Here is a 25,964-nt window from a genome sequence, read left to right as displayed (position 1 = left end):
GAAAGTGAACAAACTCCGGGAGATGGTGAAGGAAAGACAGGGAAGCCTGGTGTGTTGCAGTCCTTGGGATTTCAAAGAATTGGACCCAACTTAGCTACTGAACAACAAGTTTGCCTTTCAGCAAAAATTTGTAAAGCATGTCAAAAGGCAAGTTAAAACACAGTCTGAACCAGTGTCATCATTAGAATCAGACTGAGATATTTAGGATATTGTATCATACACCTTAATGGAAAAAGGTATATAGCATTCAATATCTCTTTAATAATGTCAGCATATAAAAACTGTGACAAAAATTTAAAAGGAGATATTATAAATTAAAAACACAGTAAAAGAAATGAAGAGTGCATTTAATGTGCTCCTAGCAGACTTAATACAACCAAAGAAACAAAGAACAACCTTGAAAATAGGACACTAAAAGTTACTCAAACTGAAATGCAAAAGAAAAAAAGTTAGGATAAGCTTAAAGAAAAAAAAAGAGAAACTATGATGGCCAAGACTGTAAGACCAAGTTAAAAGTGTGATACTTGTGTAACTGGAATAAGAGAAGGCAAAGAAAAGGAAGACAAACAGTTAAAATATTTTTTCCATAAACCACAGATACCACAAGCTTAGAGAACATAAAAAGGATAAATAACCAAAAATACATACCGAGGCATCTTATATTAAAATTGCAGAATACCAAAGAGAAACAGAAAATTTTGAAGGCAGCAATAGAGGGGGAAAAACGTAATAAGGGAATAAGAATTACAGCAAACTGCCCATCAGAAACCACATAAAGAAGACCAGAGTGCAGTGAAATCATTAGTGTTGGGAAAAAGAAGTGAAAAAACAAAGCAGACTTCTGTATCTAATGAAATTATCTTCCAATAATGAAAGTGAAGTAAACATTTTCTCAAAAACTGAGGAAATTGATTGCTTACAGACTTGTAGTGTAGGAAATATTGAAAAAAGTTCTTGTAAAGAAGTAAAATAACATGGCAGAAAGTTGCTTCTAAATAAAGGAAATGTGTCAGAAAAGAAATAAATGAATATCAGTATATTGATAGTGTTCTACAAGCAAAAGATCTGTTTTTATAAATGAAGACCATGAGAGATAGAAGTGGTATCTATAGGATGATAAGTATATGGATGTGATTGAAAAAAAAAAGATATCCAACATTCCCAGGTTTCTAGTCAGGAGGAATATGCTCACAGGATTGGATCAAAAGATTCAGAATAAAATTCAGGTACATTTGTCATTATGTACAAAACTGATTTGCCTACTCCAATGCACTAAGGTTTGTTCTTTTATATTTTGTTATAGGTCTGTGTCCAATTAGCAATATGCAAATTAAGCCACTGTGTGTGTAAAGGGACTTTATGTTTCCTGCAGAAATCATTACATAATTATTAGAATCATTTATAAGGATGAAATATTTGGACGTATTAACTGCCTATGCTTTATCACAAGCCAGAAAAGTCATGGCATTAGGGAGTAGTCAAATATATACACTATTCTGTTAATACAATATATCTCTCACTTGTAGGGAAAATTTTTTTTAACAGATACGAATTTTCTGAGGTAACATGAAGAAGGATCAGTTCAGTATGAAAGAGGGACATTTTAAATCAGTGACCTTGAGATTAAACTGATTAAGAAAGGGAGAAATACTGTGCTCTCAGAATTATTCAGTAGAATTTGATGCCCTTAGATTGATTTTAAATATATGGCATGTGTGCTGTGTTTAGTCGCTCAGTCATGTCCAACTCTTTGCGACCCCATGGACTATAAATCGCCAGGCTCCTCTGTCCATGGGGATTCTCTAGGCAAAGAATACTGGAGTGGGTTGCATGCTCTTCTCCAGGGGATCTTCTCAACCCAGGGATTGAACCCAGGACTCCCACAGTGCAGGCAGATTCTTTACCATCTGAGGCACCAGGGAAGCCCAACATACAGGTAATTTCAGCCAAATGAGAGATTCTGATTGAATTTTGGATTGCTCTGGTTTCAAACAAATAATTAAAGTAACCACATTAAAAAGAACGTCATGTAAACATTTCTGGAGAGATTTGGGGCTGATAAGCTATGTATGTGTGTATGTGTATGTATGTATAAATAGCACAGTCTGAGGTTAAGCTGCCTGGTTTGGATCAAGACTTATGAACTGGTCAAACTTTGACATTATTTAAGCTTTCTGTATTTCTTCTTCCATGAAATTGGGATGGTGATAACTAGTGTACATTTTATTAACTTGTTATACAGATTAAGTGAGTTAATGTATATATTATGCTAAGAATAGTGCCTAGCACATGAACACAACTTATGTTAGGTGAAAGCATTTAGGTGAAAACACAGAGTGCTTTCACCTAATGATGCCATATTCTTTCTTATAAGGAAGATAATGTACCATCTTCACCATCTCAAGGCCTGTTTTGTTCTTGTTTATATTGAACAATAACACAACTTTCCAATGAAAATGTTCTAGCAGTGTTGATAAGAAAGATATAATAGAGGAAAATGAAAACTCTTGGTTGGTGAAGCAAAACTGTGGAATATATAAGATTAAAGAAACACTAGGGTAGATTTTTTTTTCTCTATTGTTTATTGACATATGCCAGGCATCTCAAATAGAGCCTGGCATACTGAAGTCAGTAAATATTTTTTGAATTAAATTGAAATGAATATGAGGAGATGGTTTTGTTATATTTTGCACTTAAAAGATTTAAACATTCAACTATATCAAAACAATTATAACTAAACATGCAAGACACATAAAATAGAAAGTGTTTAATAAAATACCATCCCACATTTAAAAAAGGAAAGCTGTGTGAACCATATAATTTGTAGGTAGAAAGGAAGACAACAAAATGTCTTGATAAGTCTTTGGGAATATCACAAGACAAAGAGAAATTAATGGCAATTCACTTTACTTGAGAAAAAACGGAAGAAAAGGAAAAACTCTAAGGAGAAAATTTGTATTGATCTATGAATTTCCCAGTGTACTCTATAGGAAATATATCCTGTACCTTGCAGTTAAACTTGACAAAATTTTGTTCCATATTCCCTGCTTCCTTTTTATTTCTAATCTGCATAGTTTAAAATGATCAATACGAATAGAGATTACCTAAATAATTGTTTAATAAGTATAACTCTGCCTTGCACTTCTACTTAAGCTTGCTTTAAATTCATGGTAACATCTTTTGATAAGATCAGAATGCTTTCACCTAATGATGCCATATTCTTTCTTATAAGGAAGATAATGTGCCGTCTTTACCATCTCAAACTGTGGACCCCTACCTAAGTAGTTTTCAATGAGTGAATACATTCTGTCAGTTAATGCAAGGCAATAATAAGTTGCTGCTATCACATGGTTCTGCTTTGTTGGATGTGATATTAAATATGTGAAGGAACTTTATTGCATTACTCTATCTGCTCTATTTTCTCATTAATCTATTTTTCTTGAGACACTTTTTAAGTTATCATAGTATTGTAAAATATCAGTAAGATCATAAAGGTGAACTTGCAAAACATTTGCAAGCTAAACTCTGTTTTGAAACTCGAATAAGTGAGGTAAAGAGAATACTCTGGCTCTAAAGAATTCTCTGTTGAAAACACTCTTGTGCATTCAAATTTCCAATCTTGAGCTATAGTGAGTCTAAATTTTATACAATATATGTGTCTGGAATGAATGCAAGTCAATATGGCAAAACAGATGATACATATGACCTATCCAGATCAAGTTTTTTCATCCACTTGGTCTCCCATTTGAGACTGTTTGAATTAGTGCAGTCATATAGGGGAAAAAATCAAAACAAAACAGAGTCCAGAATGAAGAAACAGCTGGAAGGAGCAATATCTAAAGGATAGTGAAATGATTTTTGCTCTGCTACAATGGAAGATGAACTAAAGTTTGATCAATAAGCAATCTTAAAGTCCACTTACTAAAAAAACTCCTAGCTATACTTTAAAAAAGGAAGCAAAAAAACCCACTTCATTTCAAAATCACTAGGTAATTTACTTCTTTGAACTATGAAATAAGAACGGTAATAATTCAAATCAGTTCATTCATGCAGAGGAATAAATATAAAATAACTGAAAATAAAACAATATAATGATTCATATGAAAATAGTTGCCCCTTCCCAGTAGAAGGAATAAAAACTTATTAACCAAAAATCGCAATGGAATTGCCTATTGGATGACATTAACTTAAACAAATTTTACAGTTTTTTCCTAAAATGACTGCTATTACTTATTCCTGCAGAAAACTGGATCTATTATAAATGTTGAAGGCAGCAATGCCAGAGTAAACTGCTTTTCCTTCAGGTTAAAATAATTTCATGGGAAAGATTACTCAAGATTCATAGTTATCTCAAAACTCAAGTCCTAGTGCAGAATCTCCATAAATAAATTTTAACTTCAGTAGGTTTATAAATAGTAGAGGATTAAACTAGCAATGTGTATGTAATGAAAATTAAACTCTGATAAGTAGTCATGAAAAGGAGATAATGAAATTAAATATGAAAGAAAAAAGCGTTATTGGTAAAGATATTTTTAAAATTACCATTCCCCCAAATCTGTATATATATTTATGGGTATGCATGCTGCTGCTGCTGCTGCTAAGTCACTTCAGTCGTGTCCAACTCTGTGCTACTCCATAGATGGCAGTCCACCAGGCTCCTCCGTCCCTGGGATTCTCCAGGCAAGAACACTGGAGTGGGTTGCCATTTCCTTCTCCAATGCATGAAAGTGAAAAGTGAAAATGAAGTCGCTCACTTGTGCTGACTTAGTGGCCCCATGAAGTGCAGCCTACCAGGTTCCTCTGTCTGTGGGATTTTCCAGGCAAGAGTACTGGAGCGGGTTGCCATTTCCTTCTCCAATGGGCATGCATATGTTTGCACAAATATAAACATATATGTGTGTATATGCATATATATATACTATACATATATATGTTATATATAGTCAGGTAGAATGTTAAGGATTATTAAGAGTAAACTATAAAGAAATAAGAAGAAGGGGGTGTCATTATTGTTTCTCAGGCTCAGATCATTGTCTGTTATTTTTTATTGGGTCACTCTTTTAATCTGTAGCTCGTTCAGGGAACTAAGCATCCACAATTTGCCCTGGACATTATGATGTAACCAAAATTTCTTTTAAGTAAAAGTTTAGACAATAAAAGCCAGGGTATATTTGGCAATATTTCATATAGATCTGATGAGTTTTAAGAAAGAGAGTGTTCATTTAAACATGTACCTTACTGGTAGTTGAACATTTGTGTTGATTTTTATAACAGCCTTTAATTTTAAAATTATCATGTATCTTTGGCACAGACAGTAAATGCTTATAAAATGAGTGTTGATTTAGTCCTTGTGTATTTTGAATGGTGAGTTCCTGGAATATGTGGATACTTTAAAATATTTGCAGTGTATGATAGATTTCTGAAATTTTGATGTGAAGTGAAGTGAAAGTTTCTCAGTCGTGTCCGCCTCTTTGTAACCCCAAGGACTGTAGAGTCCATGGAATTCTCCAGGCAATGATACTGGAGTGGGTGCCATGCCCTCCTCCAGGGGATCTTCCCAACCCAGCCATTGAACCCAGGTCTCCCACATTGCAGATAGATTCTTTACCGGCTGAGCCACAAGGGAAGCTCAGGAATACTGGAGGATCCAGTATACTGAATACTGAAGGATCCTATCGAGGATACTGAAGGATCCTGTCCCTTCTCCAGAGGATCTTCCCAACCCAGGAATCAAACTAGGGTCTCCTGCATTGCAGGTGGATTCTTTACCAACTGAGCTATCAGGGAAATGTTGATAACATATTTGCATTATTAAACCATATTGCATTATTAAATATATGAAATAATATATTCAATTTAATTATATTGACTATTAAATAAGTCGCCATTTATTAAAGTATATTGTTAGTGTTTTGGTTGTTTTTTATTATTATTAACTAACAGAAAATGCCCGGAGACAATGAAAAACTCACAACTTAAAAAATTAATGCTAAGCAATAAGATTTATAATACCTGCAAATAAATGCAAAGATCAGCAGCTGGTTTATACAGATGGCCAATAAAATGTTGTAATGCCCAAAACATAAACATAAGCAGTGGAGGCACGAGGCAGGTAGTGATTAGCTGTGTGATCAGTGAGGTTGGCTTTTAGTTTGGGTAGAATATTGGACTTTTTTTTTCTTCTACCAGGAATTGTCTCCGTAAAAAGTACTTATCAAAATATTACATATCACATCATGGTGCCTCTTGCAGCAAATTTACATCAGTTTATTTTGATGGCCTGAAATTATTGCTGGAGCTTCTGAAAAAAGATCTGTTTTAAAAATCAAGTAACCGTTTAGGTAATAGGAAATTTGAGTTCATTACTTGACAGCTAAATTAAAAATTTCATTTTTATGAATTTACTGATAAAAACGTGAGCTTCCTCTCAGGGTAACATCTGATCATTTGAACATGCAAACCTTACAAGCCTTCAATTTATCCCCATGATGTTTTTAGTGTCATAGAAATTGGCACTATTTCCTACTTCAAGGAATACATTTTGATTAATACTTTAAATGAAACAAGAAATTTTACTTTCATGATTTGACTCTTTGCGCCCCACCATTCTAATCTTCCTTTCTCAGTTTTTGTCCTCCCCCTACTCAAGCCCACTTACCATTCCACCTCAGAATGCACACACATATACACTATGTTAACACACCTTATTCCAATAAATGTGACTGGTTTTCAGTAAAGGCAGCAGAGCATGTCTGTCATTTGAACTTAATCCATATATTTGCCCTAAGAAATCCTATCCAGTAATTTTATATTTTTCTTGATATTATGCTATTAAGGATAACCAGTAAGAAGGTCAACCCCATGCCTAGTATCAAGATGTGAGTACCAAAATGAAGTAGAACTTGCATAATAACCAGCCAGTGACGACAACAAACAGACAACCTTTTTTGACATCAAAATGTCTTAAGACCAGAATAAATGCCTGTTACCACCACTGCATCTATAGTAATTTCCAAAATGTGCTGTACATGCCCTATGTTACTTCATTGGAGTGAGAAAAGGAAATATTAGAATTTTTCTTTATTTTTTGCATTACCGCTAATGTTTTATGTTTGGTTTACTATAATATTTGTGTCACTCATCAACAAAAAATATAATTTATTACAAATACGTATTTATGCATTTTTTAATTGATTGGAGAACATGATTGAAAAAATGTTGAGGACTGTTAAGAAAGTATATTATAGAGTTAAAGTGAAATTCAGTCCAGAGAAATTGATAGGTTGAATGCTAAAGTGGTTGAACCATAAACTTTGTCACGTAAGTGGGGAATTCACTACATCTCCCACATACCTTTTTAAACTTTAATCGTCAGGAAACAGATGGCACTTTCAAGCAAGCCACCAAGGAGAGTATAATACAAGAGTTGTTTTCAAAAGAATCAACAGAGTTTAGAGAACACAACAAAAGATGGTTGTATATGGCCCCTCTTATCAGGGGTTAAGTCACTACCACTTTAGACTTTAAGTGGAGGGGAGGAAGCCATTATATGAACTGATAAAAGAATACATCTTTAGTTTGAGTACAGAGTCATTTGCATCTGTGACACAAGGAAGAAGCAAAGGAGTAAATGACTTAATTTTATTTTCGTCTTACTGTTCATCTTCTTATTGCTTACTTTCATTGGCCAAATTCAATCTGAAGTCAGAGAAGTCCACAGACCTAGTCCATTCAAGTCAGCCTCCTCGGGCAGAGTTGGAGAAAGGTTAAGAGTGGAGTGTGGATCTGGAAGAACAAATAGAAAAATTACTGCATTCCATTTCTTCTTTTCATTTTTTTCCCCAGCATATGCACTTTTTTAGATGAAAAATATATGTCCCAAGTATAAGGGATATGTAAATACCATCAACTACCATATTCTTATGAATTGATGTTTTATCATTTTCCCAAACAAAATCTAAGATGTTAGTAAACCTCAGTGCTCCTTGTAAAAGGTAATCTAGAAAAAATAAAGTATGGAAATGAATTAACATAAAATACAGCTGATATAGTCTTATGATACTTAGCTGCTCATGAGGTCTTAGATGATAATTATATATCCTTTTAGCTACAGTTATTGTATGTGTATCCTAAGCTGTGTCAATAACTAGTCTGTACAGTGTTCTATACCTGATGGTATGATCCTGTGTTATAAGCCTTGTTGATCTGCCTTTATTGTGTGCTCAGTTGCTCAGTCGTGTCCTGACTCTTTGCAGCTCCATGGACTGTAGCCCATCAGAACCTCTGTCCATGAAATTTTCCAGGCAATAATAGTGGAGGGCATTGTCATTTCCTATTCTAGGATATCTTCCCAACCCAGGAGCCAAACCCATGTCTCTGTGTCTCCTGTATTAGCAGGCAGATTCTTTACCATTTGCTCCACATGGGAAGCCTCTATCTTTATTGTATTGCCCCATTATTCTATTACCCAGCCTATCATATAAATGAGATGCTCCAGAGTAACCTCTAAGTTCAAAAATTCTTCTCCTTGCCCCCACCTTATGTGAGAGCAATCTCATTTTCTATTGGTGAATAACATCAGTCACTTCAATCATGACTGTGTTCCCTTTCTCTGCAGAGAAGGTTCAACAGCTTAAAGAGCTCATAATGGCCAGAGGGCAGACTCTATTTCAAATTTTACAGAGCCCTGATTATGTTCTCTAGTGGAAGCATTTTTCCCCCATAGAAACTAGTATCCTTCTCCCCATAAAAGCTGGATTGTAGTGATAGAAATATTGCTTCAGCGACTTTGCTTAAAGAGGCCATTTTTACATCCTCCTTTGGTTCCTGGACCTGTGCATTCTGTTTTAGGAGATATGACATCATGCATTGAATAGTGCTTAAGGTACATGACATCCTGTGGGATGCCATCCCCAATCCACAAGATTTTGTCTCTCCAAAGTTTCTGTCATAGTCTTTAGCAGATTATTCCATTCTGTCAAGTCCATTGAGAGTTTGAGAGCAGTCAGTTTTGTCTTTTTTTTTTTTTTGGACCCATAGTCATGTTTTATTTTCCCCCCATAAATTATTTTCCCCAGTCTATGGTAAGATTTTGTCAAAACCCAAGGAAAATACAGATTTTGAAAGTCTACAAATGGTGGTACTGACAATATCATGACTGGAGAAGGCACATCCCAGATATCTGTTTCTCCCTTTGAGAAGACATTTTTTCCCCATGGTGATGAAAGGGATCTCATAGAATGACTGCATATAAGTGGGGTCTTCCCAGGTGGTGCTAGTGGTAAAGAACCCTCCTGGTCTTAAAGACCTAAGAGATGGATTTGATCCCTGGGTTGGGAAGATCCCCTGGAGGAGGACATGGCAACCCACTCCAGTATTCTTGCCTGGGGAGTCCCTTGGACAGAAGAGGCTGGCGGGCTACAGTCCATAGGGTTGCACAGAGTCTGACAACTGAAGTGACTTAGCATACATGCATACACGTTGGTCAAGAATGGCGCCATATAAATGGCTTCTACTATTGGCAAGTTGGGTGGTCATACCATATCAACTGTGTTGAGAAGTTCATGTTATCAAATCAGTGTGTAGTCTTCATCTGTGTCATCATGACCTGTTAGTACCTCTCCCGTTGAGCAAGCACTGGATTAACTGGGGGGGGGGGGGGGGGGGGGGAAATGACAGCTATAGGAAGGATAATTTTGTCCATGTGATTATTGAAGGGCTCCTCTGCCATGGAAGCCTTCTCTGGAGGATTCCATGGGACCTGAATCTTCATCTCATTTTCACATTTCAAGGGAACCACTCATACTCCTCCATCAGACCTCTTTGCCATTGATTTTCCAATCTTGGTGTTTTTAGTTCCCTACAAATTGTCCAACCTGTTAGCTGCAATTCATAGATGAACGTAGATTCCTAACTCAAACCATCTCTCTGTCACACAGTATTCAGCCAAATTTCCTCTCTGACTTTCTGCCTGATGGGGGTTTTCCTTTAAGTGAAAGTCGCTCTGTCATGTCCGACTCTCTGCGACCCCCTGGGCTATAGAGTCCATGGAATTCTCCAGTCCAGAATACTGGAGTGGGTAGCCTTTCTATTCTTCCCAACCCAGGGATCAAACCCAGGTCTCCCGCAGAACTGCCTCTGAGTAGATGTGAGGTAACAGCTTTTAGCAAGTACCAGTAGATTCTTAGTTAATCTAGGCTTGTGCCATTTTTTCCTTTATTAACTGGTCATAGGCACTCCCCATGAAGTAAATTATTGAGAATGAGAAAGCCAACTATCAGCAATCCCACAGACAGGAAACCAGGGAAATAAATACCCCCAACTCATCCATCTCCTAATCCCTAATATCCCTCCATCTCCTATTCCCTAATGCCTATCCATTTCCTATTCCATAATATCCTTCAGTGCCTCCCCTACCAGAAATCAAAGGGCAAGAGAACTTGGATGATGTGAGAGATCAGCCACCCTTGACACATCAGGCTGGAGTTGGTGCAGAGGAAGGCCTGTATGTAAATATGTGCTCAGTTGTGTCTGATTCTTTGAGCCCCATGGACTTTAGCCCACCCGGGTCCTCTGACATGGAACTTTCCTTGCAAGAATTTCAAGGCATTGGCTTTTCCAGGAAAATTCTAGGCAATAGCACTGGGGTGGGTTGCCATTTCCTAGTCCAGGAGATGTTCCCAACCAAAAGATCAAACCTGTGTCTCTTGCATCTCCTGAAATGGCAAGTGGATTCTTTACTACCACCACCACCTGGGAAGCACAGAGGGAGGCCTTGTGGGCCAAATAAAGACACTCAACAAAATTGCAATCAAAAAAGCCTCACAATCCAGCAGTTGATTTAATTTTATGACTTAAAATACTTTAGGGTATTTGAGATAATCCATTTTTCTGCTCACAGTATTTTATAATTTTTAATTGCAGACCTCTAAGAAGGATTTTTTTTTTGCTTCTAACATATGGAATCACAAGAACCTACCAAGTAATATTTGCCTCACATTTTCTGTGACTAATAGTAGCTAACAAATTTTGAGCATTATTGGACATCTTATACAGCTTCATAATAATTAAAATGTTACAATCAGAAATTATTTTAAAGATATGTCTCTACTACCTCAATTAGATGTACAGTCAATGAATGCAATGCTCTTTCATATTTTTGGCCAAAGTGGGTATATTTTTGTGCATTTGATTAATCACATGTGTGATGATATATCAAATGCTAAGAGTTTATTATTGTGTATCTTAGGAATCATTTGTAATGTTGGGTAACCCAGAGGGCTTCTTTAAAATGGCCATTGTTCCACTGCAGTTTCATCTTACAAAGGGTGGTTTAAAGCCAAAATTGGTGCTTTTGTTTCCAAAGAGTTTTATTTATTTATTTTTTTGGCTGTGTAGAGAGAGTTGAGAGGATGGGGAAATTTCCTGTTTAAAGCTGAAAGTTAGGCTATTACTAGAGCCATTGCAAACTGAGGACAATTTAAATACTATGAATGAGGAAGCTCATTTTTAATGCAGGAGGAAATAGTTTCATGTTTCAGCATTATTTTATCACTTTAGTGAACATTTTAAAAGTTGGATCCATTGCTTCCAGGAAACATTTATGACTAATATATGCCTGACAACCTCTTAGCTGTACATAAGAATAGACATGTAGAGTGTTTTTTAAGGATGACTGTGAAAAGAAAGAGGAAAATATTGATACTAATATAAAAATTTGCTTCTTCCTAAAAAGGAACCAAGAATTTTGCTATTTATCCCTATAATGCATGTGTGTATGCTTTGTTGTGTCTGACTGTTTGCAACCCCGTTTAACTGGCAACTGTAGCCTGCCAGTATCCTCTGTCCATGGAATTTTCCAGGCAAAAGTACTGGAGTGGGTTGCTATTTCCTTCTGCAGGGGTCTTCCTGGCCCAGGGATCCAACCCAATGCCTCCTGAATTGTCAGGTAGATTCTTGACCACTGAGACGCTTGGGAAGCCTGTTAATTTTATTTTTTGTCCCTGCTCGGCTGTTGAGTGTTTCCCTTAATTCCTTAACTGTAAATGGTAGTGAAGCTCCTATGAGGAACTTTCCTGCTAAAACAACCATCATTCTTGGATACTCTTCTACCTGCTTGTCATTTTATGTATATTAAGTAGCTTTCCTCCCTTCAGAAACTCCACTCAACACTGATCCCTTCTTTTTCATGCCCCTAATATCTACTAACAACTTCAGTATCTGTCACTGTAAAAGCCATGTTACATCAATCATCAGGAAACCAGAGTTTGGGTTAATACGTGGTTGAAATCACCTTATTGGGTACAGTTGAACTGATTTAAAAAATAAAGATGATACTAAAGAAAAAAGGTAAAAGATCTTTTAATGAACCATTGTTAGTCTCCCTTGATATATGTTTATATGTCACATAGCTTTTTTATGTAGAAATTGGCTTATTTTGTAGCATTGTTTTATGACCGCTTTCTTCACTTAAGTATAATATGAATATCTTTTACATTATTAAGTTTTCTATAGCATAGTTTTAATTACTTTTTGTTTTCTGAATGTGAATATAGCAGTGTATTTTTGTATTTAAAATATATATAGTATTTAGCATAGTCTATATGTAGTACATATAGTATTTAACACAGTCTATCTATATGGAGAGAGAGAATTTATACATTTTCTCCAGCATGTAAAGACACAAGATATTACTTTAATCATCTATGCCAGTAAAACTTCGGGCATATCTTTATTTCCTTAGAATGTATTCTTATAAAATAATTCAGAGTCATAATTTATAAGCCATGTTCATTGTCTTTTATAGAATATTACACGAATGAATGATATGGGTATCTACTATAGTACATATGACAATGAGATGTCGTTCAGTCGTGTCTGACTCTTCGCGACCCCATGGACTGTGGCCTACCAGGATCTTCAGTCCATGGGATTTTCCAGGCAAGAGCACTGGAGTGGGTTGCCATTTCCTTCTCCAGGCGATCTTCCTGACCCAGTGATCGAACCTGGGTCTCCCACATTGTAGGCAGATACTTTACCATCTGAGCTACCAGGGAAGCATAGTACATATATGCATTGGCATATAAATTCCATTTATACAACACTAAAGTTATTTAAATATTTTATTTGTTGTTCAGCTGTCAGCATGTCTGATTCTTTTCAACCTCATGTACTGCAGCACCCCAGGCTTTCTTCCTTAACTATCTCCCTAAGCTTGCTCAAATCATGTCCACTGAATTGACAATGCTATCTGATCATCTTATCTTCTCACTCCCTTCTCCTCCTGTCTTCAATCTTTCCCAGCATCAGGGTCTTATCTAATGAGTCAGTTCTTCACATCAAGTGGCCAAAGTATTGAGACTTCAGCATCAATCCTTCCAATGAATATTCAGGACTGATTTCCATTAGTATTGACTGGTTTGATCTCCTTGCTGTCCAAGGAACTCTCAAGAGTCTTCTTCAGCACCACAATTCAAAAGCATCAATTCTTTGGCACTCAGCCTTCTTATGGTCCAGTTCTCACATCTGTACATGACTACTGTAAGAAACATAGCTTTGTTTATACAGATCTTTGTCAGCAAAGTGGTATCTGCTTTTTAATACACCTGTCTAGGTTTGTTATAGATTTTCTTCCCAGGATCAAGTACCTTTTAATTTCGTGGCTACAATCATTGTCCTCAGTGATTTTGGAGCCCAAGAAAATAAAATCTGTCAGTGCTTCCACTTTTTTCACATCTGTTTGCCATGAAGTGATGGGACCGGATGCCATGATCTTAGTTGTTTGAATGTCAACATTCAACACTCAAATATTTATAGTGGAAGAATTATGGATAAGAAAGACAGATGCATGATTATAAGACTGACAGCTGCATATATTTAAGCAGTCATGCTTTGTATTGAGTTACTATCTAGAACCATTTGTAATAGTTATACAAACTACTCTTTTTATTAAAGGTTACAATTGGGATTTGAAATAGATTAGTTGCATACTCTGCTTTATTTAAATGGTTTCCTTAACAGTCTGCTTAGGATCTAATTTGTGATCTAATTAAAAACTCTTCAGGCCATATTGTTTGCACATTTTAATTGTGTGCCACTATCAGTAGAAATTTCTGAGCTTGTGTTAATGTATCTAAATTTATTTATAATGCATAAATATAATATTCTCAACCTAAATATTAAATGGTAGTGAGGAATAATTTTTAATACAAAAGTAGATATGAAGTAGAGATTTTACATTTTTCAGTACTGCATGGATAATTTTATACACCAGAGTCCTCTGTCCGTGGTATTCTCCAGGCAAGAATACTGGAGTGAGTTGCCATTTCCTTCTCCAGGAAGTCTTCCCAACCCAAGTATGGAATCTGTGTCTCCTACATTAGCAGGCAGATTCTTTTACCACTGAGCCACCAGGGAAGCCTGATCTCTCACTTAGCTGGTTGAAAATGCTACCTTATTAATATCTAACAAGAGGCAGTATCCTGTTGGGAAACAGTAGCTAATATCTGCTGGACTTGACCCCATTGAAGCTTGCTATTTGCAACATTCTTACTGCATAAAAATCTAGTTACTGAAATTTAATTGGCAAAACCAGAAAACCACATATGGCCATGGTAAAAATTTTCAAAAAAAGTAATATTGACAGATGTATCAGATTTTTAGAAATGCATGGGTTTTTCCAAAGGTGTAATAAATGAATTACTATGTATTTCCACATTAAATAAAATTTATATGTATATATATATTAAGCTCTGTATTATAATATTGATAATATTATATTGATATTTGAAGTCTATTATGGCTTTCCTGGTAGCTCAGACTGTAAAGAATCCTCCTGCAATGCAGAAGAATTGGGTTTGATCCCTGGGTCAGGAAGGTCCCCTGGAGGAGGAAATTGAAAACCATTCCAGGAATCTTGCCTGGAGAACCCCATGGACATTGGAACCTGGCAGGCTACAATCCATGGGGTCACAAAGAGTCGGACATGACTGAGCAACAAATACACAATAGAAATGGGCCAAAGCAAAGATATACTGAGTTCCTTTATTTTAACAAGAATTATTCTTGATAAACTCAGTATCTGTGGAATGACAAAAGAACATGGGCCAGATAACACTGAATGGAAGGCAAAATGGTTTGGATTGTGAGACGGTGTCCCAAGTGTTAGTGTGATTTCCTCATTTTCTGACTCCACTACAAACACATTTATGATGGTCAAGATGAAAGTATTGTCTTAGGGAAATGATTTATTAGCAATGAAGTATGAATATTCAAAGATGAGAGAAATTAAAAGTCAAGATATTACATTTATTTCAGTTGACTATTTCAAACTGATAAAAACTAGAGAAGAGCTGGAGTGTATACAGAAATTAACAACTGAGTAGATCTGTGGATGGAAATACAATTTGAAAAAATTTTTTGGAAAATATGCTATTCAGAATGACATTTAGATTTTGGTCCAGTGTCATGCTTTTACCAGTATGCATCATATATTACTGTGTTCTTTAACATAATAAGTTTAAAAATGACCTAAATTTTTTACTCAAGTTTTTTTTTCCCCTAAATACACAATATCTCTTTTTATTTTTTGAAATAGACAGTGCTTGTTGTTAATTGGACATTTCTGCAACTGAAAAAGTGTTCATAATGCAATGTACATAAGCAAATATTGCAGTTAATAGGTTCCTTTTGGTAGACTGATCAGTTGGTTGATTTATATTTTGGGGTTTATCATTTTTATCTATGCAAATTCTATGATAAAATAAATCAAATTTCATCTATACAGTATGCACTATGTTAAAATGAAAAATATGTTTTATATATACATGCATATATAATGATTCTGCTTTTATATTTTAACCAGTTTTGTAATGTCATTTTGGGTCAAGTTATCAGTTTAAGTGATTTAATCCTATAATTAGAAAGGATATAACTTCTAGCATAGTACTTTAAAAAAATTTAATTGGAGGATAATTGCTTTACAATATTGTATTGGCTTCTGCTATATAAGATGAATCAGCCACAAGTACATATATGCCCCTTCCTTCCTGAACCTCCCCTCTCCACCCCATCCTTCTTGCACTGTTGGTGGAAATGTAAATTGATAACAGCTACTATGGAGAACAGTATGGAGGTTACTTAAAAAACTAGGGCAAAAACTACCAAAAACCACCAATTCCACTACTGGGCATATACGCTGAAAATAATAATTGAAAAAGACACATGTACCCCAGTTGTCTTACCAGCACTATTTACAATAGCTAGGACATGACAGCATAGTATATTAATCTGTTTATACAGTCCAAACTAGGTTTGGAATTGGGATGTTTCCAATCATATTTAAGTGAAGTCAAGATATAATGTAGATTTAGTTGCCTTCTCTATTATATTTGCCTACTAAGACTTGAAAAGTAACACCAATACTTCAGCGACAGTTCTTTTTGTTTTTCACTTTGATTGTGGAGGAGCATGGTATTTGGTGAGTGTGTGGGTGGATATTTTTTTCTTTATGTAGAGAAGAGAAATAAACAGGTGAGAAAAAAATTGAGGTGGTTATTTAAAGGTACTGGAGATACCTCAATACTAAATTGCACAGTCCTTTTTTATTTTTTTTATATTATTTGAAGAAGAAAAAGAAAAACTGTTTCTTCTAGAAAGATGTATTCTGCCAGGTAAGAGCAGGAAAAGAAAAAGACTTCTTCCACAGTATAATCAGTTAGCATTTTTTTCTTGAGCAAGGTGAAAAACACCAATAGGTCTGCTCATGCATAAAAAGAAAAATAACATTTTGTAAAATGTCAAATATGCATTCATTAGAGGCTATTATAGAAAAATATATTTAACTTTGGGGAGGAGACACTTAACCTGATACACATTAAGTTGTCAACTACTTTTCACTAAGAAGCTTAGAATAATTAAGGAGAATATTAATATGTGCTTTCAAACTAGTTCTAGGATAAAGGATCCTGTTTATGATGATTTTGTTTTTATTGATAGCACTGCAAGATTATACACTTGCTCTATCACTGACAAAACTATAATTTTTCTAATACTCAGCAAGGACATGGTCACAGCTTTGAAAATATTACAAAAAACAAGTACTTCTATGTACTCTAACTTGATCTTCATGCTCGACAACAATGTAGTTGAGCTCCATGATTTTCTACATAGAGTAGAAGTCAATCCTATCTGCTTCATAGTCTTGGTAGCATTGCATTGATGCTACTATTTTCTGCGATGTAATATATTTTTGGAATTTTTAGAGGACTGAATGAATGACTTTCTTAACTTCTAAAAATTGTAATTTTTTAAATCTCAAATTTTTTAAACTCTTTAATGTAACAAAAACCAAACATTTTTTTTTCCCAGAAAAAAAACATTGATCCTATATTTTCTGGCATTAAGGTTATAGACCAGAATATGTAAAATATCTATTTATCTATCTCTACCAAACTAGATTGAGAATCTATCTTCTTATAGATACTTATAGATATAGGAACAGACACATACGTAAAATATCTGTTATCAATGGGTGGTATCATATAGCCTGATTAAATCCTTTGCTTCAGAATTAGAAAGATTCATAAGGAAACTATAGAAATTCCTTTTAACAATTTCTATGGAATCAAATCTTAAACAATAAATCAGAGAAATGAAAAGTACTTGGAGGCCCATCTAAGTCCATAGTCTAATCAGCAACACAAATTCACCCAAAGCCAACTCCAACAACTCCATCTGATTTTAGGGCAGTAAACTTACTAACTCCCAAGGAAACATTACAGTTAGAATTTTGATTTGCAAATTGAACATGATAGACTTTATCATAAAATTCCTGTCTTCGTTTCTACTTTTGCTTTTTAAAGTGAATGGGAGTCTTCATTAGCTTTAAGGTAATTTGTTTAATAGTTTGAGGTTGCATACAGATATCTTTTTCATTAAAAAATTTCTCAGTCCTTACCATTTTTCTACATATAAGAGGATTTACAGGCTGATCACCTTCCTGATACCCGTACCTGAAGTTCCCCAGAGTGCCTAATCTCTTTTATAGTTTGGTTCATGGCAGTACAAAGTCAGAATAACCTTTCACAGAAAGTAATTGGCTTGAAAACTTATTGTGTATTAGCACCAGTAATGTCAGTCTTGATGTTTTATAACTATGGTCAAATCAGAAGAAATTCTCCTTGTTGTGTTCCACCCTAGTTTTGACTATATTTCATTTTTTTATAACAGTTTATAAAATGCTATAATTTATGGGTTATTTTCATGTACTTTGTATTCTTTAATTTTTTTATTAGAATATAGTTGATTTACAATATTGTGTTAATTTTAGGTGTCCATCTTAGGGATTCAGTTTTTTTTTTTTTTTGCAGATCATATTCCATTTTGGGTTATTATAACATATTGGGTATAATGCCCTATACTCTACAGCAGTCATTGTTGCTTACCTATTTTATGCATAGTAGTTTGTTAATCCCATAATCCTAATTTGTCCCTCTCCTCCTCTGTTACCTTTTTAGTAACCCTAAATTTGTTTTCTATGTCTATGAGTATGTTTGTTTTGTATGTACACACACATGTATTATTTTTTAGATCCCAGATGTGATTAATATCATAAGGTATTCATCTTTTTCTGTCTTATTTCACTAAGCGTAGTATTCTCTAGGCCTATCTGTATTTTGGCAAATGGTAATATTTCATTCTTTTTATGGTTTAGATATATTCCATTATATATACATGCATACATATATATATGTATGCACATCTTCTTAATCCAGTCGTGTAGCGATGGGTACTTGGGTTGCTTCTGTCCTTTGGCTCATATAAATAGGACTGCTAGAACATAGGGGTGCATGAATCATTTCAAATTGGTATTTTAGTTTTTTCAGAATAAATACCCAGGAGTGGAACTGTTGGATCACATGGTATTTCTATTTAAAATATATTTTAAAGTAATCTGGGACCAAATCTTTGCCTTTTAAAGTATATGGAAATTAAACTCAGTAAGATTATACTGTAATATAGCAAAGTATAATAATATTTTATAGAAAAAATGCAGATTTAAATTATTATATAAAATTAAAAAATTTAAATATATAAAATATTTTAACTTTATATAAAATTCAATTACATTAATATAAAATAATATAGAAAATGTTATATATTATGTATATGCAATATATTTGCTATAACATAGCAAAATGATGGAAGAGTCAGAACCACAGCTCCATTTCCTCACAGTACCTGGTTTAATATTGTGAAAAGTAAATCAAGGGTAGATTAGGTTAACCAGACCTTTGTCTTCTGTTAACATACATACAGACATATGTATGCCCATGCCTACATACACACACTGAGTCATGTATTTTATAGCTAGAAGGGACATTACTGTGGTGATAACTTGGAGGAAATGCAAGAACATTAGCCTGTATGCAGAATCCTTAGTGCTCTTAATAAAAAAAAGTCAAACCCAGAATACTGCTGTGAAATTCCAGTTATGAAACACATAGCCTCCAAATCCAACTTGACATTTAAAATTATATGTCACTGCTATGAAAGTTCTTTCTACTTATTTGAAAATGATTTGACAAAGGAATAAAACTCTGATGGGGATAAAGCATTCTCAATCTTACTTGCTTTCATAAAGATATAATGGCAATAGATATTTGAAATATTAAAATTTTTAAGTGGATGTGAGAATAAACTAATCTTGGTATATTTTCAAAATTTCTCTTTCATTATTTCACACAACATAGTGTGCCCAGAGCTCAACTTCATCCCCTCTAATAAATGTATTAACAAAACATGAAAGAGATACATGAAGTTTGGTATTTGTGTTGTTTATTTATTAAGTCTTAATGATTAGTCAGATCATATAATATGTGATAGATTTGAAGGACAATATGCAGTATTGAGTTAGTGAATTAAAATAAGTTGTTTCTTTAGTGTATGGCTTGTAAGTAGCAATAGAGACTTGACGATTGTATTATTAAGCCAGTTTATAAATAATACACTTTAGAATCTGATCCAACATGGGTTTATATATTCGGTTCATTATCTGTATGTTTGTATGTATATGTGTACCTGTGTGTGTCTTACAGCTGTTATTTCAAGAAACCAAGAAGGGCCAGGAGAAATGGGAAAGGCTGTGCTGATTCCTAAAGATGACCAGGAGAAAATGAAAGAATTGTTTAAAATCAATCAGTTTAACCTTATGGCCAGTGATTTGATTGCCCTTAACAGAAGTCTGCCGGATGTAAGATTAGAAGGGTGAGTTTACATTTGTTTTATAATCTAATATACTAGCAATCTCTGAAGTTTAGAATATCTTGAAACTTCAGTTAACTCAGGTTATTTGAAACCTAGAGCTATATGGTTCTGAATACCTATGCCACCACAGGAATTAACTGTGCATGCATATGATGAGAGATATGAACTATGTCCTTCTCTGGCAGAGCAAAATATCTTACTTGCAATGGCATATAGAATATACAACCAAACAGGACTTTTGCCTTCATTAAATATCTTTTTGTTTTGTTTTGCTTTATCTTGCCAAAAACAGAGCAAATATGATCTGTGATAAATTGTTTTCTTATCTGTGTGGAAAGCTCTTACGTTTGCTTTGAAAAAAATATATGCTTTGCTATTTCAGCATAAAAATAGCCTATTGCCTGTGTGATTATTGACACTTTAAAATGATTTATTGAGGATTCTTTAGCACTTTATGATGTTATTTATCATTAGAATGCTCAGTTATCAGCCATGGATGATATATACTCATTTAGAAATAATAATACTGTATGAAAAATTATGTTGAAGATTCCAACACTACTGTAAGCCATACTTTAGGTTGTTGAACATATTTTAAACGGATGTAATAAAAATCATAATATTTAGTAACAGTATTGTCATCCTTATATGTAGTCCTTACAAAGTACGCTATTGGCACTTAGAAAAGGTATGTCCTCAGGTTTTAGAAAATCTCCAAGTTTACAAATATCCTCCAGAACACACTTCTGTTTATAAAGAAGTTGTTATTTAGGTATGTAATGACTTTGTCTATATACAATAAAATCATAGTTAATGCATATTTTGCTACATTTAATGAGTTATGTTACATTAGGGCTATGGTGACATTAATATATTTACTAAGTATGATTTTTTTCCCCTTTCTAAATTATTTCAAGTAAGAGCAAAATAAAGTAACCCAAGTCTTATTGATACACTAGCCTAGGTTGTCAGAAGATTCCATTTGATAGCTAAGTATTGGTAACTGGTTTTGTATACCCTTTTATGCTTTTGAAATGTCTCTCCCAGCAAACCACAAAGAACTACATATTATGGATATTTTGGATTCCTTACAAATTGCTAAAATGTCAAATTTAACATTTGTGCATTCCAGAGGTCTTGATAATTTTACAGGTAGTTCTGTCCATATTTGTATGTGTTTGTATATGTGTAGGTATACTTGAATTTTTAAAGATATACAATGAGCATGTTCTTTAAATAATTTTGAGTATTTTATATCAGAGTTCATGTTTTAATGTTGCATTTATTACCTTGTGATGGTAAAGCGTCTACCTGCAATGCAGGAGACTCACGTTCCATCCTGGGGTCAGGAAGATCCCCTGGAGAAAGAAATGGCAATCCACTCCAGTACTCTTACCCTGAAAATTCCAAGGATGGAGGAGCCTGGTGGGCTACAGTCCATGGGGTCGCAAAGAGTCGGGCACGACTGAGAGATTTCACTTTATTTTGATAAAATTGGTAAATGTAATATTTAAAACCATGTGTTTCAGGAAAACCATGTACACACTATTTCAAAATTTTTAAAATCAATATAAATATTTAATATAATTTTCAGATTTTGCAAATAATAGTAGCAAAGTAAATCATTTTATGTTTTATTTTTATGACATCACAGTGTATGCAGTTAGTAAAGAAAAAATAAATGCCATCCACAATTCCTAGACAAATCTTAAAGTGTATATGAAGTTCACTGGGGACATTTGCAAGTCATTTTGAGCAACTCAATTTTGTGACTGCCTGGGAACAACCGCTTTTGAGAAACACACTATGAGTCAGCTATCCAAACATTTTAAAAAATGTAAAAAGTTAATACTCATTTAATACTCATTTCAGTAGAAAACTATTTTCCAGTTTTGGTATTACAGTTCAGTTTCTGAATAGTTATATCTCAAGACATATGACACATTAAGCTAGTTTCAGTGATGATTAATATACCAAGATATTAAAAAAATGAAATTTATAATTTACAAAGATCTTTATTTTAGTGAAAAATTGAGTTGATATTTATTTAGAAAGGGTTTGAACTGCCAAACAGTGGATTCATTAAAATATCTCAGAATATTTTGCTAGAATATATCCTTAAACTAGCTTGACTGAATTCATAAAATTGCCCAAATAGTTTAATGTTGTGTTTGACCTTAATATCAGTCTACAAATATTTGAAGATATATCCAGTGTTGGCCTGAAACAAATAGACTACCAGATATTTCTCCAGCAAAGATGGGTTTATTTAGGATCAACAGAGAATTGCAATTCAGTGTCAGTGACCCTGGCAAGCCACATGCAAGTCCCCAAGTAGCAAGAGAAGGAGAACACTTTTATAGAATGAAAGAGGAAGTCAGGAGTCAATCCTAACTTTAATCCCAGTCTCCCACTTCATCTTCCCACCTACATTCACACATCTATTCTCTGTGTCTGCATCTCTATTCAATTCAATTGCTCAGTTGTGTCCAACTCTTTTGTGACCCAATGGACTACAGCGCACCAGCTTCCCTGGCCATCACCAACTCCCGGAGTTTACTCAAACTCATGTCCATCGAGTCAGTGATGCCATCCAACCATTTCATCCTCTGTTGTCCCCTTCTCCTCCTGCCTTCAATATTTCCCAGCCTCAGGGTCTTTTCCAGTGAGTCAGTTCTTTGCATCAGATGGCCAAAGTATTGGAGCTTCAGCTTCAGCCTCAGTCCTTCCAATGAATATTCAAGACTGATTTCCTTTAGGACTGACTGGTTTGATCTCCTTGCAGTCTAAGGGACTCTCAAGAGTCTTCTCCAACACCACAGTTCAAAAGCGTCAAAATGTGACTGGAGAAGGGAATGGCAAACCACTTCAGTATTCTTGCCTTGAGAACCTCATGAACAGTATGAAAGGCATGCTTATTCCTGCCCTGCAAATTAAGTTCATCTGTACAGTTTTTCTAGATTGTGCACACGTGCATTAATGTATGATGTTTGTTTTCCTGACTTCACACAGTGTGACAGATTCTAGGTTCATGCATGTCTCTACAAATGATGTATAATGTTCTTTTTTATGGTTGAGTAATAGCCCATTGTGTTTATGTACCACATCTTATTTATTCATTCCTCCTTTGATGGACATTTAGGTTGCTTCCATGTACTGGCTATTGTAAACGGTGCTGCAATGAATACTGGGGTTCATGTATCTTTTTAAATTATGGTTTTCTCAGGGTGTATGCCCAGTAGTTGGATTTCTGGATCATAGTGTAGTTCTATTTTTAGTTTTTTAATAATGATTTTTAATAGAAACAAATAGACCTTTGAAATATTGGAGTATCTCTCCTTTTAGCAGTTGTGACTCTAAAACAGCAGGAGTCAAGTGCATTGAGCATCCTTTTACTATCTCAAAAGGTGAGCATTTGAGTTTGAAAAGTGGTGAATCTGGGATATAGAAGGACCAACACAGTTCTTTTGGACAAGATATTTGGAGGGCCTCTACAAATTTTGGCAATTGAGTCTTAATGATGGAATTAGATTGCTCATCTTAACCAGAAGATTGGTGCAACAATCCACACCAGTGTGAATGTTATAAAACCAGCCAAACAGCAAAGACTTGTCAAAGTACCTGGCCAATAAAATAGATTAGTCAAATACCATGAAGTTCAAGATGAGTTCTTCTAGGAAGGAATCATCTTTCCCAGCTTTAGTCACAGAAAAAACAGTAACCAGTCTACAGGAGAACATTTCAGTCCAGTGTGGAAACATATAGACCATGACTGAAACATTGATATCTATTAGACAGAGGAAATTGTATGAAGTCCAGTTGCCAAACCTCATATAGACCATTTGCAAAATACCTGAGAGCAGTAGGTATTTGAATACCTGAGAGTATAGGAATAGACTTCCCTGGCTTGTGTTTGCACAAGTGAGGTAGGCACTGCTTGTGGTCTTGTTAATGTTTCCCTACCGTATTCATTCATGAAAGTGTTTTGGTCAGTAGACCAATGGTTTAATGCATGTACAGTGGTGAGGAGTTTATTAGAGTCTTAGGTAGGACTGGGTTCTCATTGGTCCAAACTAGAGCTTTCTCTTTTTATCAAACCAATAGTTGGTGCATTTCCAATCTTATTTTATGCTTTTCTGAGGCCAGTTGCCTGGACTCTCTAACCAATTTTACCAAATTTTAACTTGGATAATTTGGAAATACCTTTTGAACCATGACAGATGCTTCGCTGCTGTTGGTCACTTTAAGGATAACATTCCTTGCAGAAGTATCAACAGGATCATTCTGCTTAGCTTCAAGAAATTTAAGTTTAGAATATATCAGACTCTTAATAGCTAAAGCAGCAGGTAAGATGTTTACACACAATAATTCCTGACCATCAGGTCCATTTTAAATTTTATTTCCACTGGAAGTAAGGAGGCCATGTTGCGTTCACAACCTTCCAAAGTTGTGAGTATACTACTTCAAAAGCGTTTCTACTGTCAGCATAAATATTGGCAGTTTTGTCCTTGGCTTAAGTTCAAGCTCATGTTAAGAGCATGTAGTTCATCCTGTTGAGCTGAAGTAGCCACAAATTAAAGATGCTGCCTCAGCAACATCAAAACAAATTATGATAGCATACTCAGCACACTATTTGCCATCGTCACCTTTAAAATGAAAACCATTGGTGAACCTTGAAAAGTTAACATTATCCAGTGGAATTCACTGTAGATCATTATGAGGAGACAGGAGGTGGTGCACCAGTATTAAGCAGTCATGAGGAACCTTGTGGGTGGTGGAGGGGGAAAAGAGTTGCCAGGTTAAGGTTATTACAACAGAAAAGAGTTATGTGAAGGGCAGTTAACAAAAGGGCCTCATAGAAGGTAAGATGAATGTATTCAGGAGAGGATTCAGGAGAACTTCTACTGTATCAGATACAAAAATGTTTAAATGGATCACACAAACATTTTTTGGTAGCCTTAACTGAATGGACAGTAGTCTATATGGCACTAAGGCAAGGCGGTATCCTAGGGTCACAGGGTCTGGTTGCTAGCTTTAATACTTTATAAGTTAATGACGGTGTCCGTGTTTTTGGGTGAGTAATCCAAAGGTGTTCTCTTCCTTTTCATTTGCAAAAAGGAAAACTAAATCTGGTCATTCTGATGTCCAAGGATTAATGATTTCATCCAACTCTCCTTTAGGTCCTAAAAACTGTGTCTTCCAGTTTATCCCCTAAAATTGGATTAAATTGAGTTGGGATTATTTTATTTATTTTTGTATTGTGTATACTTTGTTTTACAATATTGTGTCAGTTTCTGCTACATAGCAAAATGAATCATCTCTGTGTATACATATATTCTCTCTTTTATGGATTTCCTTTCCATCTAGGTCACCACAGAGCATTAAGTAGAGTTCCCTGTGCTATACAGCAGGTTCTCATTAGTTATCTGTTTTATACACAGTGTACATATGTCAATATATGTATGACAATACCAATCTCCCAATTCATACCAGCTTCCCTTTCCTCCCTTAGTGTTCATCCATTTGTTCTGTACATCTGTGTCTCTATTTCTGCCTTGCAAACAGGTTCATTTGTACCATTTTTATAGATTCCACATGTGTGTATTAACATATGATATTTGTTTTTCTCTTCCTGACTTACTTCACTCTGTATGACAAGCCTGTAGGCCCATCCACATCTCTACAAATGACCCAGTTTC

General features: G+C 34.9%; 1 protein-coding gene across 3 annotated transcripts in view; it reads left to right on the top strand.

The window, feature by feature from the left end:
* Nucleotides 1-25,964, top strand: part of GALNT13 (polypeptide N-acetylgalactosaminyltransferase 13) — a 602,015-nt gene that overhangs the window by 238,311 nt on the left and 337,740 nt on the right. For all 3 annotated transcript variants that reach the window (XM_043894707.1, XM_043894705.1, XM_043894704.1), the window contains exon 4: nucleotides 20,097-20,265. In XM_043894707.1, coding sequence (XP_043750642.1) covers nucleotides 20,097-20,265 — 169 coding nt within the window. The remainder of the gene's footprint in view (nucleotides 1-20,096; nucleotides 20,266-25,964) is intronic.

Source organism: Cervus elaphus, chromosome 33, assembly GCF_910594005.1.
Source record: "Cervus elaphus chromosome 33, mCerEla1.1, whole genome shotgun sequence".
NCBI classification, from domain to species: domain Eukaryota; kingdom Metazoa; phylum Chordata; class Mammalia; order Artiodactyla; family Cervidae; genus Cervus; species Cervus elaphus.
Note: the sequence above shows the minus strand (reverse complement) of the source record. Positions and strands in the feature narration are given on the sequence as shown.